Source organism: Chenopodium album, chromosome 16 (genome assembly GCF_948465745.1).
Source record: "Chenopodium album chromosome 16, dcCheAlbu1.1, whole genome shotgun sequence".
In the NCBI taxonomy this organism is placed as follows: Eukaryota; Viridiplantae; Streptophyta; class Magnoliopsida; order Caryophyllales; family Amaranthaceae; genus Chenopodium; species Chenopodium album.
In genome coordinates this window covers 41,113,811-41,131,868 of record NC_137849.1, presented here as the reverse complement: position 1 = coordinate 41,131,868, position 18,058 = coordinate 41,113,811, and the positions used below count along the sequence as shown (strand labels likewise).

Sequence of the window (18,058 nt, the reverse complement as noted above, 5' to 3'; positions counted from 1 at the left end):
CTCCACTATAATAGGGCAACACCTAATTACAACCTATTAACACAGACCTTTCTCACAAGTTCCACTACGGACACTTGCTACCTGATAGGACCCTATCCTACCCAACCTAAGTCCCACCTAGGTTCACTCAGCACTCCCGGAGTGCCTACACTCGGCTTCCTACCTGAAGCTCACTCACTGTACTCTCACAGCTACCACTCGAATTTTAGAGACTTTTAAACTCCTAAACACACACGAATTTTAGAGAATTCAAACTCCTAACTCAAATGTGAATTGTGAAGAATTCACAAACACTCCAAAACCAATTACAACACAAAGACTCACTCTAATATATAAATGGAAAGCTACACATGAAACCCGAAATAAAAGTGATAAAGCTTAAACCTTTTAGCAAACTTACTCTTAAGCACTAAGTGGTTTTCACGCTTAAAACTCTCACTTTACTTCGAAGTACTTCTTCCTTATTAGAAGTTCCTCTACTGACAAGTAGGGTTTTTGGAAAACTGATAAGCCAAACAGAATTTCGAACTTATCCTTTCAAAACTGAAATTAAAATAGACTTAATCTCACGTTTTTGAAAACCTTTATCTAGTTAAATTCGTTTTAATAAAAAGATAAAGTTTTATGAAAAAGATAAACCAAGTAAACTGGATTTTAAAAGATAAAATCAAATAAAATACTTTTTCACAAAATTAAACTTATCTTTTACGAATTACTTAGTTTGCCAAGCTTTATCCGATTTCTAATAAATCTCATGCATATCAACCAGGTATATATTTACATCAATCTAGAAAACAAACTTATCTTTAATACAATCTAAGTTATGAAATTCATCCTATTCGGTTGATATCTCGAGCTCTGCACTGGTCCTTGATTGTTGAGGTCTTGTCCCAACATTACACCGGAACCAAGTTGTCCCGTTGATGAGTTCCTTCAGGAACTCCTTGTAGTTCCATCCAGCAATGTTAAGAAAACTTCTTTCTGGAACTCTTCTTCTGACTTTGCTTGTTATCCTAGATTTTCTAAAGTTTTTCTGTTTCAGTTCCTACTTCAACTCCCCAAGTTTACTTGCCCTGCAAACATCATAACACTAGAAAATCCTTAGTTGTACTTTAGGGTGGGTCGTAGCATTGGGCCGGGTAATTTCGTAATGTGGGGCTATCTAAACTACCTAAAATCCAAAAAAGATTGTCTACTTTTTATCAGCCCAAACCAATCAAAAATTTATCCCCAAAAGTTCACGCCTATTGCCTATGTAATGTTGATTGACAATCCATTTTTAAAATTTACTCCGTATTTAATAGTCCGTAGAAGTGTACATGACCTCGATTGAATCAACTTGAAATTTTTTAAAGTATCATCTAATAATTAGTCACTCGTTATGAATAAATCAATGAATTGGAAAATGAAAAAACTAACCTTCTGCTTTACTTTGTTATCCCACAAGTTTGCTCAGTTTATCATCATTAAAAAGGGGGAAATTGTTGACCCTTATGAGGTTTTGATGATGATGTCTATAATTGAGCCAGAAAATCTTGCGTGGACTTGATTCACAATAATATTATTGTGGACCCAAGATTTATACACACGTAACTGATATTATATTCAACATAGTGACCCCTAATTTTAATTTAGTAATCTTATTTTTTAACATAGTAACCCTTTTTAAAACTTGTGTGATCTTTAATATTATTATGAATTTAAAGTACGACATTATGTTAAATAGTGACCTAATTTTAACATAGTGATTATTATTATTCATATTGACCTTATATTAAAAATTTCATTAAAAAAATTAACCTCTTATAGCTTTTATAATGTCACACTAACTTTTATTTCAACATAATAACCTTTATTTTAATATAGTAACTTTTTTTTTTTATTAATAAAACAATCATATTGTCTCTAATGTTGGTGGTCCACAATAAATTAGTGTGAACTAGGTCTATTTAAGAATTTGTATCTAACAAGACCCCCAAATAACTATACTTTTTCTTAACGCAAATCACAAAACGAAGTCAAAACAACTAATTATGTGAATAGTGCACAAAGTCAAATTGTATTATCTAATTTGATAATGAAGTATGATATAATTATTTAGTCGTAACATACAATAAGTCACAATAGCTTTGAGATTTATATAATTTTAGGTTTATATATGTTGGTCAATTGGTATGAGAATTTGGAATAAGGTTACACGCTTACAATAGCTCACAGTAATGGTCTAGATAAATAGGTAATGATAAATGGTCTTACAAAATTAATTCTCCATTTATTTGCCTCACTTGGGCATTAAAAAGCATATAGAAATTTTTTGTTTCACTAATCAATGTAAAACTTACTCTTAATTAGGAGGATGCAATTTCACATGCATGAATCATAGATCTGTAGGACAGGGAATCAGGGATTAGTTAGATTAATCACAACTACATTTGTACAATTGTTGATTTTAACATTATTCATATCAACAAAATTGTTAAATAAAAAATGAACCATTATGTTTAGTTTTTTTTTTTTTTGAGAAAATGTTTAGATTTTCAAATACATTGTAATCACTTAAACCTGAATTGAAGGATTAAATACATTGTAAAAATTTCTCAAAAGCGATGGAGAAAAGATGAATTGAAGGATTAAATACAACTATACATGTACACAACTATTAAAAAGGTATTTTTAGTAAAATCATGGTATGAAGGTAGAATATTTATATCTTTTAGAGATCTTGATCACAACTTCATGCATGGTTTTGGAGATTCACTAATGTTGGATAACATTTTCACAAAACCGTATAAAACTACGTACCCTATGATTAAGGAATTTTTTTATGAAGTATGAACAAGTATATAATTTACTTTCCTCCGTACATAGCTAGTACAAATGTACAATATGCAATAATATTCAATGTATAATAGATAGACATAAAAATCTTTTGCTCTACTCCGTACTAATTTTGTTTCACATATGTGCCATCATTCTTATTGATTTATTTTTATTAAGCTCCAACCACCTATTTGATATTTTTAAAATGATTGAACATATACTTCGTGTATAAGATGAGTGGCATATATACATGAAGTACAATTAAAGAGGGACTATGCATTGATTATTACACTAAACTCATTCGTATTATCGTATTCATATTGGTTCCTTTCTAAAATCTTTATTATGTTTGAAAATGTTTGTTTATCAATGGGATAAAAGTCAATTAAATTACGCCATTACTTGCACACTTGCTTGCAACATTAAAGTCTTGTCTTATGATAAAGAGCATTAATATTCTGCACAATAGTTACAAAGTTAAGTTTGATCTAGTATGGTAGTATTACACTATTACACCTTATTCGTCTTATATTTCTAGCCTATTATTTCGGACCAGCTATAGGTTTATTTGTGCAGGATTTTGGCCTAGTGGAACAATTCTTATTACTTGAAAAAAACTATGTGTATATTTGGACTTTACTTTTATGTTTTACGTGATAAGCTTTATGTACTCTTTTTGTCCAAAATTGTTGTATATATGATTTGGTTTGGCCGTTTGAACTAGGGGTGGCAAAAGCTGACCCGGTCCTATAACCCGACACAAACCTGGCCTGAAAATAGCGGATTAGGGTTGAGATTTTCGACCCGAAATCTTAAATGGGTCGACACGAACCCGACCTTAAATTAAATGGGTTTGATTAAGGTTGAAAATTCCAACCCGAAAATGACCCATGTAACCCAAAAATGTTATTGGATCAAAATCAAGTCGGTGCCAATCTGATAATTCAAACACTAAAAAGGTCACGATCAAATAAAAAAATTATTAATATTGGCCCAAGCCCAATTGCACATATAAATGTCAGATGTTAAAAGTTAAAACCCTAATTTTCTTCTCAGCCGTCTCATTCACTCATTCACTTTACATTTTTTTTCTCTCTTCAACTCTCAATAGTCAACTCTCAACAATCTGCTTGAATAATTGTCAACTTCCCATTCACCAGACCTCCAAGCTTTAATCTTCTTCACGGTTCAAGATAATTAGATTTCAATTTTTATTTTTATTTTTATTTTATTTTATTTTTACGGTTTTTCTTTTGAAATACGGTATGGTAGTAAGAATTAGATCTTATTGTTTCTTTAGATCTTGTTCTTTTTAAATAAAGTTTGTAATTTGTTAAAGAATTATTTTGGATTGTGATATATAATTAGGCTTGTAGGCAATTAAAGGTGGACATCGTGCCGTATCGGGCCGTGCCTGGCCATGCCTGGGTGGGGCTCGTGCCGGGCCGTGCCAAATTTTGGCACACCCCAGCCCACGGCACGGTAAGGCCCACGTGCCTGGCGGGCCGTGCCGTGGCGGGCTACCGGCCAGCCCGTATTTTTTTTTTTTAAAATATATATGTATATATAAAAAAAATCAATTTATTGTGTTATAAATAATTAAATAATTTTATATAAATTAATCGATTTATATAAATTTATTTAATTAAGTTTATTTATATAAACTTAATTAAATAAGTTAATATAAATAAACTTAATTAAATAAGTTTATTTAATTAAATAAGTTTATATAAATAACTAAATAAGTTTATATAAATAAACTTAATTAATTAAGTTTTATTTGGGCATGGGCCGTGCCACGGGCCGTGCCGCCTGCCGTGCTCGTGTCGGATTTCATTTTTTTGTTCACGGCACGGCCCACGGCCCACGAGTGGGCCGCCGTGCCGTGTCAGGCCCGTGCCGCCAGCGTGCCGGCACGGCCTGTGCCCATCTTTATAGGCAATGTTCTTTATTTCAGTTAGGATTAAAGTGTTGTTTTGCTTGAGAACTTGAAGATACACTTAATTGAATTTTAAAAAATCCAGATTTATTTAGGTCGATTTCAGGTCAAAGCAACCCAATTGAAACCCAAAAAAAAAACAGGTCAAAACAGGTCGATTTCGGGTTGACCCGAACCTGAAAATATCAGGTTCAGGTTGGAGTTTTCAACCCGAAAATTTAAATGGATCAGGTTCGGGTTGGGGGACATTTGACTCGAAATCAGCTGACCCGAACACGAACCTGACCCGACCTCGACCTGATCTATTTGCCACCCCTATTTTAACATTCATTTTTAGTAGAATAGGGTATTGTTTTATTTGTTAGGTAGTAGAAAATTAAGAATTATAATATCGATTCATGTTTAGTTTGATTATTATTGGTTGATATATATCATTTACGAGGAAGCCCCAGTTAATCAAATTGATAAATAAAATTTGTTTATCAAATGGCAAAATGGTAAATAAAACAACTTAAATATCCAGTCAGCATGACATTTTTGTAAATATATCAACAACAGTGGAATCCAAATTTAATAAAAAGTTGTCGATTTAATTATAATTTTGCCATTTGATAAACAAATTTTGTTTATCATATTGATAATTTGGTATTTTCTCATCGTCCACTCTACCTCTTTCACCTTTATTTTTAACTAGAATGGCATGATGTTTTAATGTTCCAAAACTATTCGAAGTCTCTTAATAACAAACCGTTGGAAAGCTAGTTGAGTACAGTGGGGGGAAGACTGTTTTTATTATACAGCTCTTATTAGATAATGAATGTATGATACATATTTAATTGATCATTAATACTTTACACGTTTTTAATTATGAATAATATAGCTAACGTCACGTATGTATTAATGTATTATTGTCTTAAGATGGATTTATCTTCTCAAAGTATAGTATAAATTCGATCCAAATTCTTCTTAATTATTTCAAACATACAATTCCTAATACAAAGTTTATTTGAAATAAAAACATGTCCATGAGTATGAGCGCGTTCATTGTAACAAAACCATCAATATGCGTTAATAATGTGATTAGTGCAAATTCAAACAGGCAATCATTTTTGGCTTCAAGGTCAAAATGTCATTATAATCTTAGCTCCTCAACAAAAGGTAAAAGGTATGTACTATGATTAATGGTTAATTAATTCGAGTAATGATTAATGAGTTTATGGTGATATAGTGTTCAATAGTATGATTTAACTAATTATTTGTTTCATTTTGATGATTATGCATGAAGGATGCCTATGTTGACTGTTAGAAGCAATATTGATCCGCCACCCAATGGTTTGAGTCCCTCTCTTGGTGGTTTTGTTAAGTAAGTTAGCTTTTCATTAATTATCTTTGGTTTGTTTCTTAATTAATTAGTAAAATTATGATAAACCCATTTTAAAGATGAGAAAATTCGTCAAAAAAAAAAAAAAAAAAAAAAAAAGAGAAAATTCATCCATTCCGATCTAAATAAAGGAAACCCTAAGCTAGATGAATAATTTATCATTTTTTGGATTGGAATTCGTGTAACGACATTCCTTATAAACAAGGATAAGTCTAAGAAATTCTGGTATTATATTTATTGAAATCGTAAGTACCTTGTACCTTACATATTTTTGGGTATGTAATTAACAATTAAAGCACAACAGGAAAGTTAAAGGCCAAATAACAGATGCTATTAAAGCATTTTTGCAATCACTATTGAGGTTCTTATGGAACAAGTGCGGGCCAATGCTCATAAACATGTTGATGAAAAGTAAGTGATTATATATTTATATAGTCATGTTCATATTGTACGTAATTTTAACTAGTAATATGATAGATAAATAGTTTTGATATAGGTAACTATGTATATCTGCGTATTAATTAATCGAATGTATTAATATATGACGTATTATGTGAGTGTAGTTAAAAGAGATCAAGAGTTACAGATGGTAGAAAATGTGGAGGAGGGATTTGAAAAGATGACAGACGAGGCGGAACACATGGCCGAAGACATTGTCACGGGGAAGGAATTGAAAAAGACGGTAGGCGGGGTGGAACACATGGCCGAGGATGTTGTCACCGGGAAGGGATTGACAATGATAACAGATGGGGTGGAACACAAGGCTGAGGATGTTGTCAAGAATATTCCGGAAAGTACACTTAAAGGGGCTGCTAATTTCATAGAAAATGCAGCTGAGAAGGTAGCCATTGACAAGGATTTCTTCCATTTATAGTTTTATTTTTATAGTAATAACTAATAAGCTTTAAAACAAGTGCTTGAATCTTTTTATCCTTCCAATTGAGTAGTATTTAAGACACAACTAGACTATGAAACCAAATATATAATTGCGTTTAGTACTCTATCTGTCCCTTAATTACGTGCATATTTCTTTTTATTATGTGAGTAGTAAATGTTAAAAATAGACACACATTTAAGGGGCGGAGGGAGTACTTACTATCTACTTCTTGTGTTTCTTTTTATTATGTACTAATGTCTTATATCTATTTATAGAATTGAAAGTTATTTCTTTTATTATATACAGTACTATTTGATGTTTAGATTCGATAAGAGAGAAACACACTAGGTATCAACATTCTAGGAGTATAATTATCAACTCAAGAGGTTGAGGGAGTATTATTTGAAAAAAAAAATATATGCATGTATAAATACATATACAACAGTATAATCTCTTCATCTAAAATTTATAATTGCATAGGAAGTATGTATTTGGACAACATGGTAATCACTTTGAACATAAATCAATTAAGTACTATACATACATATGTTGTTTGCTTTTGCAATTAGAATTTAGGACTATGCATGCATGTACTATATATATTGATTTTTAAAATGGGAAGGATGATATAAAGTTTTTTTTACTTAACTAAATTTGCATATACTTAATTACATTTATCTACTACTGAGTAATAAGTAATTATGGAGTACATGATATATACACATTGAATAATATTTTAAAATTATTTTACAAAATATTTATTGTAACTTTTAGAGATTAATTTCTCAGCTATTTTTTTTTTAAAAAAAAAACCCCAAAAAGTTTCACCCATTGACATATACTCCGTACTTGTTTATATACTTAAAATGATCATGTTCAAATTCTTTTTACTAGGTTTCAAAAAAAAATCCTTTTTACTATATCAATTTTCATTTTTTAAATTATAAATTATCCTTATTACCTTATACAGATTAGATTCTTATTTTTAAAAAAAAAAATATGTATGTAATAATTTTGCTGTTCATGCAGATTAAAGATATAGAAGATGAAGCAAGCAAAAAAATTGAAGAAAACAAAAATAATGCAAAGTGTTGGGAAACATTTTTTTCTTGCCCTGTATCTCGATTTTTCAAATTTTAAAGAGTAAATTCATAGATTTTAACTAATAAATGTATACCCCTCCGTTTAATTTTATCTTCCTACATACCATTTGATATTTTAATTTTATTTTCCTACATTTGCTTTATAACTTTTATGATATAAATAACTCACTTATACCTTCTAATCGACCATATTATCCAAAGTTCATTATATAACAATTGTATACTCTGTAAACCATGAGAGTTGAGGTCTGCCTAAAGAGGAAACTCAACATTCCATTGTATATGACTACAAACCAAAAATAAATAATATTTCTAAGGGATCCTTGACAAAAGACAGGATCTTTTACCAAAACGGCTAATTTGATAAAAGTATTTACCAAAACTGCTAATTATAAAATTTAATTCCCAAACTAGCTAATTTATTAAGGCCCCGTTCTCTTCACCTTATTTTTGCTGAACTGAAATTATTTTTACTGAAACAAAATTATATTTGCTAAACTTAAATTATTTTTACTGAACTTAAATTAGTTTTACCGAACTGAAATTATTTTTGCTGAACTGAAATTATTTTTATTGATTTTCTATTATAATTTTTCTTTAAAAAAACTGAATTTTACTGAACTAAACTTATTTTTACTGAACTGAAATTATTTTTACTGAACTGAAATTAATTTTACTGAACTGAACTTATTTTTACTGAACTGAAATTATTTTACTTAATATTATTTTTTTAAGGTGAAGAGAACAGGACCTAACTTGGAAGGAATTTATCTATTTCTTATTTTTCTTTGAACCGGTTTGGTTCACTTTATTGTTTTTTTATTTTTAATTTTGTTTTTTTGGTTTTATTTTAATTTTCTTAAAGATTTTTTTTAAGTTGAAAAATTTAAGCAATATGCAAAAATAAGTAGTATGTAAACAGTGTTAGAACCCTAATTTCGATCAAAAAAAAAGTCTTAATTTTTCGTCTAGATTATATCAATCACAAAAATTTGAAATTTTAAGTAGTATTGTTCTATCAAGACTATTGCAAATTATACGATGATAAGGGAAATAAAGTATTATTGTTCATCTTTTCCAGTGCAAATAAAATGATTCTATAAACAACAGTTGTATAACTCTAGTTCTTTATAATCAAAACTTAATTGTTCCTACTTGCTTTCTAGATTTTAGGCTTTTATCTCATTCTAAATACACCTTTTCTCCCTGTAAGTGCATTAGAAACTTTGGGCCTTTAGACCTTAATATATTTCTATCTTTATGTGTTAAAATAAAGTTTTTTTTTTTTTTTTTTTGGATATTGGAAGTTTGGATCAATTTTTTTGAGTGATTGTTTATTTTGAGTAACCTTTTTAAAATTGAGAATTGTTGCAAATATATTTTGTTGAATGTTATTGTTCAAATTAATGGGATATTATAAACTATGGCATTAGAATTTCCCAAAGAAAACAACAATCCAAATTTTTTTTTTTTTAAAAAAAAAAAACTAATTTTTTCAAAATAAAACTAAAAAAAAAAACACCCATAATATTTGAACCAAACCGGTTCAAAAAGAATATAAGAAATACATAAATTCTTTCCAAGTTAAGAAATTAGCTAGTTTGGGAATTAAATTTTATAATTAGCCGTTTTGATAAATACTTTTGTAAATTAGCCATTTTGATAAAAGATCCCAAAAGACAAGTATTCCTAATATTTTAAAACTAATAAGAACAAGCTATATTTACTAATTTACAGTACTTACACTATATATTTAATTTCTAACGTACATTGTACATATACTCCGTATATACACAAATCAGATATCCAATATTTAACAAGGGTTGAGCACAAATTGTATATCCGATACAAAATCATTTACAAATTGAATATCCAATATTTGAAATTGGCTTGGCGAGTTCTAGGCAGTGAAGCATGGCCGGGTGCGCAAGTTGCTTTGACAATTAGATAGCAAGGAATTAGGGCCTTTACTTGGGTGAGCCTCGGTTAATCATTAAGAGTTTGGCGCCACTTCTTTTATTGTCATATAATTTTGGAATAAAACCTCCATGAATATGTGAAGTGGACAATCTCTTTTATTGTGGGTGCGACCCAGATCCGTATCTAATCAGCATGCATATTTGTCAAAGTTTGTATATATCGTACATGTACATTTTAAAATTCCTCCAATAAGATTAATAGGCCAGGCTTCAGATTAATATACAATAATACATCATCATGTTCTACACTTCTACCTATCTCCCCTATTTTTAAGTATTAAATTCATAATATAGTATTGGTTCACTGTCTACTATACGTAATATGCTAAGTCTTCGCATGAATAAATAATTGGCCATTAATTCTTTGCACGTTACTCCTTACTAAAATAGTCTTAAACCTCACATGCATTTCCGATCCTTAATCTAGATTTATCTGCTCAAAATAAAAGGTTATATATATTCCAAAACCTCATCTCAAACTACTCTTAATTTCAAATTATTCATATAATACAATTATACAAAGTACGAAATACAAAAATGTCCATGAATATAAGTTTATTCGTATCAACAAAACCACCAACTTGCATTAATCTTCATAATATTAGCTTAAACTCAAATAGCAGACAATCTTCTTTAGATTCAAAATCAAGATTTGGTTATAATCTTAGCTCCTTGAGACAAAGTCAAAGGTATGTGATTATTTAGCTAATTCATGATTATTGAGCTTAATTATAGTCTTGATTGAGATATATATATGTATATATATTTCTAATTTGGTTTGTGTTTGATTATGATTGTTATGCACGAAGGCAGCGTTCGTTAACTGTTAGAAGCAGCATCGAACCAGTTCCGCCACCAATCCCTTCAAGCCCCACGCCTGCTGGATTTCCTGGGTACGACTTTTTATCTTACTCCATTTAATTTCATGATAACCGCATCCATCTCAAAGATAAGTAGATTAATCTATTCTATAGTAGTAGAAATGGATTGTGGATATGAATGTATCATCCCCGAGAACTCAATCACTAAGATATATACTTGTATATATAATACAAACGTCTAAGAAAATCTATATGCTAAACTTACTTGAAATACTTTCTTTGTCCCAAAATAATTAACATGCATAGTCAAATTTTACACACAGCTAATGTACTATTTTAAACTTATTTTTATATAATTATGTTATGAAATTTTATATTAATAACTATTTAACAACCTACTTCATAATAAAAACATATTTATATTATGTTATTAATAAAAATAATATTTCATGATAAAACATACAAGTATTTATATTAGGTTAACCATTAACGCATAGCTGTTATTTGTTAGCAAACAAATAGGATGACAAAAAGTATCACTACATGCATAATAGGTGACATGTATTGGGTATTTTGGTGAAAATATTCAACAATATAAGATGACAAAAAATACCACTATATGTATAATACTACATAAAAAGTACTATTAATCCAACTTATACTTTAATGGTACATTATACATGAATAATAGTACACAAAAATGTACCAATATAGAAAAATATCAAATGAAAAAAACAAAAAAAAATGCCCAAACTGCGCTGCCCTCCTATATACATGCTTAATAAATAACAGCTATACGCTAAGATGGACTCTTTATATTATGTTTTGGGACACAGCGAGTATTAATTATAATTATTTGTTTACTTGACATGTATTATGGGTGACGATTAAACCACAGCAGGAAAGGATGGATAGCAGGAGCAGTCCTAGCATTATTGCTCTCATTCTTGAAGGACAAATGGGGGCCTTTGTTCTTACTAAGAAGTAACTATTATTATCAACTTTCTACTACATTGTTAATTGTAACGCACTCTTTCTATCCGGAATTAATTATAATATTGATAACGTGAGGACTGAGAGCAAAAATAACAAACGCGATTGCATATTTGCAGAGGAAGTTGACCAGAAATTACAGACGGTAGAAGATGTGGCGGAGGGATTGGAAAAGTTGGCAGATAAGGTGGAGCACATGGCTGAAGACGTCGGCGAGAAACTTCAAGAAGGATCATCACTTAAAAGGGTAGCCAATTTAATTGAGGATGCTGCTGAAAAGGTGGAATTAGCTGCTCATTTAACTGATACAGCCATTGACAAGGTGTTTATTTCTAAACTGCCCATCCTTATTTATTTCTGTTATGATTTATTTGTCTTTTCTTGCGTAGTAAGTTATAATTACGTTTAAAAAACAATAACAATAATAACACAACTTGTGTTGAACGTGACAGATAATATGGAGTAACATATACTTCAATTCATAGCTCATAATAAACATTATAATAAGTCAATTATTTAGTAGTCAATGATATACAAGTAATTGATTGTGGTAGTAGACTAACCACTTCAAGGATGATATCAACTACTCTTAAATTAAGTGTACACTTAATTCTATCACACTAGAGGTTAGCTTATCAACTTGCTTATACCTCAATTTAAGATTCTTGACTTAACTGGAATTATTCGAACATGTTTCAATTGTAAATTGAACTTAAATTTAATTATTTTTAACTCTAATTTGATTTGTCTTCCTAATTTAAAAGTGAATTGAATGAGACTTTATACTTCATAAAGTACTAATTATTAGAGCCTATCAACATTTTTAAAAGCTCTGTATTTCTATGGTAGTCATCCTTAAAATGACCACCATTATACATGAAAGGATTACGTATGTGCTAACAAGTTTATGATTAATGACAATTAACAACAACGAAGAACGAAATCAAGTGAAGCAAAGAAACAAGAACGAATTTACCGTGGGAACCCGAGTGACGGGAGAAAACCCACCAATCCACTATGGAGTAACTTGATGGTGATGATTACAAGCTCTCAATACACCATGAAAGCTCACACCTCTCTTAATTCACTCTCTTAAACCCTAAGAAGATGAACTAATCTCATGAGGCTTTTTTCTCTCTCTTAAATCTAACATCATAACCTAATTAATGACATACATGAGTATATATAGTCCAAATACAAGCAAATAATCCAAGGGTTAAGATTATAAGTTACTAACAAAGGAGAAATCAAGACCGTAAAATCGAGGCTCAAGCGCGAAAAAACAGAGCCCCGAAAAAACAGGAGCGGGCGCTCCAACAAACTGGAAGAAAATAGCCAAAACGAGCCTTGAAGGAGCGGGTTGTACATGACATCCTTCAACACCAACAAGCCACCATTCATGAGCTTCACACTCACATCCCCACTCCTCATGACTTTGACACATTCACCATTTGCAAGGTGAACATTCTCAAGCTTTTCGGACTTGAACCTTCGAAAGAACTCCTTACATGGAGTGGAATGAACCGAAGATTCGGAATCAAGAACCCAAGCATCCACGGAGCACTCCGTGATTACACACAAAGCATCCGAATCATACTCCGTCATCGAGTTTGTGGATGTATCCTCATCCTCATCACTCCCTTGGCTCTTGCCTTTCCCCTTCTTCTTAATCTTGGGGAAACTTCTCTTCACATGCCCCTCACCGCCACATCCCCAACACAACACATTGGCATTCGATCTTCCTGGCCCTCTACTCTTCGACCTCCCATGATGACTAGCACTCCCACCTTGTTGTCTTCCCCTTCCCCTATCTTAAACGCATATGCCTCGTCGGATGACTCCCCGGATTCTCTTCTTCAAGTGCGCTCACTCAAAATCAAATCCCTCACATCATCACTCTTTAGCTTCGTCTTCCCGAAGAGTTGCTAATAGCGGTCACCACCGTTTCCCACGACGTAGGCAAGGAGGACAACAAAATTAATGCCTTCCCCTCATCATCGAACTTAATCTCCACCGAAGACAATTGGCTCAATATCGAATTGAATTCATTCATGTGTTCCGCGGCCGAGCTACCATCACTCATCTTCAAATCAAACAACACTACAAGAAAATAACCTTTTCGTAGCGATTATTTTAACCTTTAGTATCGATTGTAATTGCAACAAAAAGCTTTCCCAAGGAATGATCATTCGATACAATATCCCCCGTTGCCTTAGCCTTTAGTAGTGGTTTTCAATATCGTTGGGGTTGGCCTTAATAATCGATACGAAAAACTACATCCAATCGTGGTGATTATTGTAGCGATTACAATCGCTATAAATGTTGAACTCATTTTCTTCAAAAAAAAAAAAAAACATGCACGTGATCTTTATAAGATTCGAACATGCAACCTCAAACTGTTATAGTAAATGTTTCACCAATAAGCTATGATATATTTTATGTATTCTTTGTCAAACAATATTTATATATCTAGTGTTGAAAAGACTTTTCGTATCGATTTTTGGGATTTAGTGGCGATTGTAAATGATACGATTTCTCAAAATTATATAAATGTGTAAATATAGTGTGGATAGATATTATTATGTTTTCCGTATCGATTTTATTTGGGAAAACCATGGCGATTGTAAAATGATACGACTTCCTTAATGATTTCACAAACATACTTGCATATTGTAGCGAATGTACAATCGCTACGAAATAATCGCTACGAAAAGACATTTTTCTTGTAGTGCAATCGGCGCATCAAGTAAACCTTGTTCACCGCCGAGGGCTTTTTATACATACTTGATAGAGTTTTGATCAAACCCGCCGTTGTCTTCCCATCCTTGACATTGTAGGCAACATTTCTAGACAATGACAATCTCACTACTCCAAGTGCCTTGCGATCCAAGACCTTCCAATCCTCCTCTTTCATACCGGAGTTCGTTTCTTCAAGAGGTTGATAAAGATCCCTTTGGTGCAAATAATCCTCTATTTGCATCTTCCAAAACCCAAAATCTTTTCCATCAAACTTCTCAATCCTTACTTTCCCGTCTTCCATTGTTAATCAATCCCAAAATTCAAGATTTCAAATTCCAATAACAAACAATTGAAATTCCAACAAACCACTTAAATTTTGAATACCCACAACACCAAAAAAATTGAAACTTTAACACCAAAGAATCAAATTTTGGATTTTCAATCACAAATAACAAGCAATTCCACACAAACTAATCAAAAATACCACCAAAAAAAACCTTGGCTCTGATACCAATTGAAAGGATTACGTATGTGCTAACAAGTTTATGATTAATGACAATTAACAACAACGAAGAACGAAAGCAAGTGAAGCAAAGAAACAAGAACGAATTTACCATGGGAACCCGAGTGCCGGGAGAAAACCCACCAATCCACTATGAAGTAACTTGATGATGATGATTACAGGCTCTCAATACACCATGAAAGCTCACACCTCTCTTAATTCACTCTCTAAAACCCTAAGAAGATGAACTAATCTCTAGAGGCTTTTTTCTCTCTCTTAAATCTAACATCATAACCTAATTAATGACATACATGAGTATATATAGTCCAAATACAAGCAAATAATCCAAGGGCTAAGATTATAAGTTACTAACAAAGGAGAAATCAAGACCGTAAAATCGAGGCTCAAGCGCGAAAAAACAGAGCCTCGAAAAAACAGGAACGGGCGCTCCAACAAACTGGAAGAAAATAGCCAAAATGAGCCTTGAAGGAGCGGGCGCTCCACCAGAGAGGAGCGGCCGCTCCGAATTCCCCTACTGGATAGATTCTCGTAAAACAGTCATATCTTCCTCGTTTCTTGGATAAAATGAGCTTATGACCAGTCGTTGGAAAGCTCTTGAGACGAGCTATCACCTCCAACTTGATTCATCTCAATATCATTTCTAGATCTTGAGATATGCCCATTTAAATTCAACCCTTGCCTTTCATTGTTGCTTTATACCAAGCAAACAACCCATAGCTTAACTTCCAAAGCTATGCTCTCCTTTACCTTCTTGAACCACTCTCCACACACTACAAAACCCAACAATACAATACTAATTTTTATTGGCTGATTTTAATTTTCTTTAACATCAAAATTAATTATAAATCATTTATCTAATTTTTAACATTAATTTATTAATTAATTTTTTTATTTTTTTTTATAATTTTCATAATTAATTTATGAAATTTAGTTTTATTATACTAAAATTAAAAAATAATTCATAAATTAGTTATTAAAAGATAAAGAATAACAAATAAAAATAAATTTCAAAAATAAGAAATAACATTCATATTTAATTTTGATATGTTAATCAACTAATAAAATATTAGTATAATGATAGACTGATAGTCATTTTATGGATGGCTACTATAAAATTTTCAGTATGTATAGCATTCAAAGCTTTTCTTTTCATTTTTTTAACCTAACATTTCAAAGTTTTTCTATATATTTTTTAATTAATGCGTGTTCATATTATGTATACATATTTAATTATCCATTAATAATTACTCATGCAGATTCAAGAATTAGAAGACCAAGTGGATTCGTATGCAAAGTCAAAACAAACAAAAGCAAGCCAGTCAATTGAAGAAAATAATACAAGTAATAATAACAAACCAGCATCATAAAATCTATATTGTTATTTTTAATTATCCGATTTAATGTTATTTGATGTTTTGTACTAGTTATATAAGTACCATTTATAAAGCGTTGCTTCTTGTCTATGTGGTTGTGTGTACGTACTCAAGTCTCAAGTGTGACATAATTCAGTATCTAGTTCGTAGTACTTCTCTAACATTTTTTTTTTATGAACGGCTCTAACATATATGTAAGACTGTTTATAGCTCGTGAATTGTGATTTATAATTTCCTGTTTTCATAAATTATTATCTTAAATGTGCATTTGTGCATTGAAGAACAATAAAACAACACAAACGGCTAAGCCAAATTTACATGAATCTTTAACTCATTTAAATATATATTCTATTATCAATAAACGCGAAGAAATCCTTTTGATTAGCTCGACAACTTTAAATTTTAATTATATAGAAGTCATTGGAAAAGTGGAAAAATGTAGTACAAATTAGAGATTTATTGTACTAGGTACGGACTTAAAGATGAGCATAATTGGGAGGCAATTGAGAACATTGAGTAGAAGGAGCAATGGGGATGCCAAGGAGGCAACTATGGCAATGGAATTTGGAGAAGAGGCTGGAAGAGGAAGAGAGCTGGTTGGATGAGAGGTAGATAGGGGGAGGAGATCAAATTGGAGAAAGAATTAGTCATAAGTCTAAATCACAAGTTTGTCCATATTAAAACTAATTAAATATAACAAGTTTAATTTGTACTACGTATAATACTTGGAAATCGTTAAATTATAATAAAACTTGCAGGTTTGTTAATTATGTTGCACTTCCTTTAGGAAAAAAAAATGCCAACACGCAATTTAATCATTAACATCAATTTTTAAAAAATTAAATAGTGTAAAAAGTAAAACAGTGTAAAATATGTTTTGAAATAAAGGGTGTATACATTTAGACTAACTTTGGTGCTTATTTAGACATTGTCACGAATTTGTTCTTAGGTACATTTAAAAAAAATAAAATAAAATAAAATAAAGAAGCAAATATACTAATGTAATAGATAGAAACTGCAAAAATGCTACTTTTTTTTTCCTCTATGTGGAACTTGAGATGACACCCAACAATAGTGCAATAAGCCAATAATAGGTTATAAGGTAGACACCATATCCAACTTACAAGTTTTTTACCTTTTGCAACCTCACTCATCAAGTCTGATCCATTCATAATCTCACAAGTTATTTCAACATTCCAATGCTAATTTATCACTTCAAACTGTTTGATAAAACATCATAAAACCTAACAAAATCAACCTTTTACCCATCGTACTGTAAATCTGTGCCCTCTATCCCATTGCATATTGATTTGAAACTTGTGTGTTGTTTTATGCCCTTTTAGATATTGTGTCGTCTTTCTTTTTGTAAAGCTTCCCTACCAAACCAAAAAACCTTCCACACAAATTTACTTGTCGTAATAAGATCTGCTTATGAACACTTTGACTTGATTGGCCTTCACAAACCTTGACTAAATCAGACATTTTCTCTGATTGCCTATAGACGTGAGTG

At 31.2% G+C, this 18,058-nt stretch overlaps 1 protein-coding gene across 2 annotated transcripts; it reads left to right on the top strand.

The window, feature by feature from the left end:
- Window positions 1-10,549: 10,549 nt before the first annotated feature.
- LOC145585341 (uncharacterized) lies at window positions 10,550-16,908 on the top strand. 2 transcript variants are annotated; one of them, XM_081642048.1, is made up of 5 exons: window positions 10,550-10,788; window positions 10,909-10,992; window positions 11,822-11,904; window positions 12,033-12,235; window positions 16,432-16,908. In XM_081642048.1, the coding sequence occupies exons 1-5, from the start codon at window positions 10,637-10,639 to the stop codon at window positions 16,540-16,542; spliced, it is 633 nt and encodes a 210-aa protein (XP_081498174.1). In that variant the 5' UTR covers window positions 10,550-10,636; the 3' UTR covers window positions 16,543-16,908. The 2 variants fall into 2 exon arrangements, with proteins under 2 accessions (XP_081498174.1, XP_081498173.1); XM_081642047.1 differs by having other exon boundaries at window positions 11,819-11,904.
- Window positions 16,909-18,058: the final 1,150 nt, after the last annotated feature.

Excerpts from the sequence above, each read along its gene's own strand:
- LOC145585341 (XM_081642047.1), top strand. The coding sequence starts at position 10,637 with ATGTCCATGAATATAAGTTTATTCGTATCAACAAAACCACCAACTTGC. Across the intron at positions 10,993-11,818 it reads ACGCCTGCTGGATTTCCTGG|CAGGAAAGGATGGATAGCAG; the intron begins GTACGACTTTTT and ends ATTAAACCACAG. Across the intron at positions 11,905-12,032 it reads GCCTTTGTTCTTACTAAGAA|AGGAAGTTGACCAGAAATTA; the intron begins GTAACTATTATT and ends GCATATTTGCAG.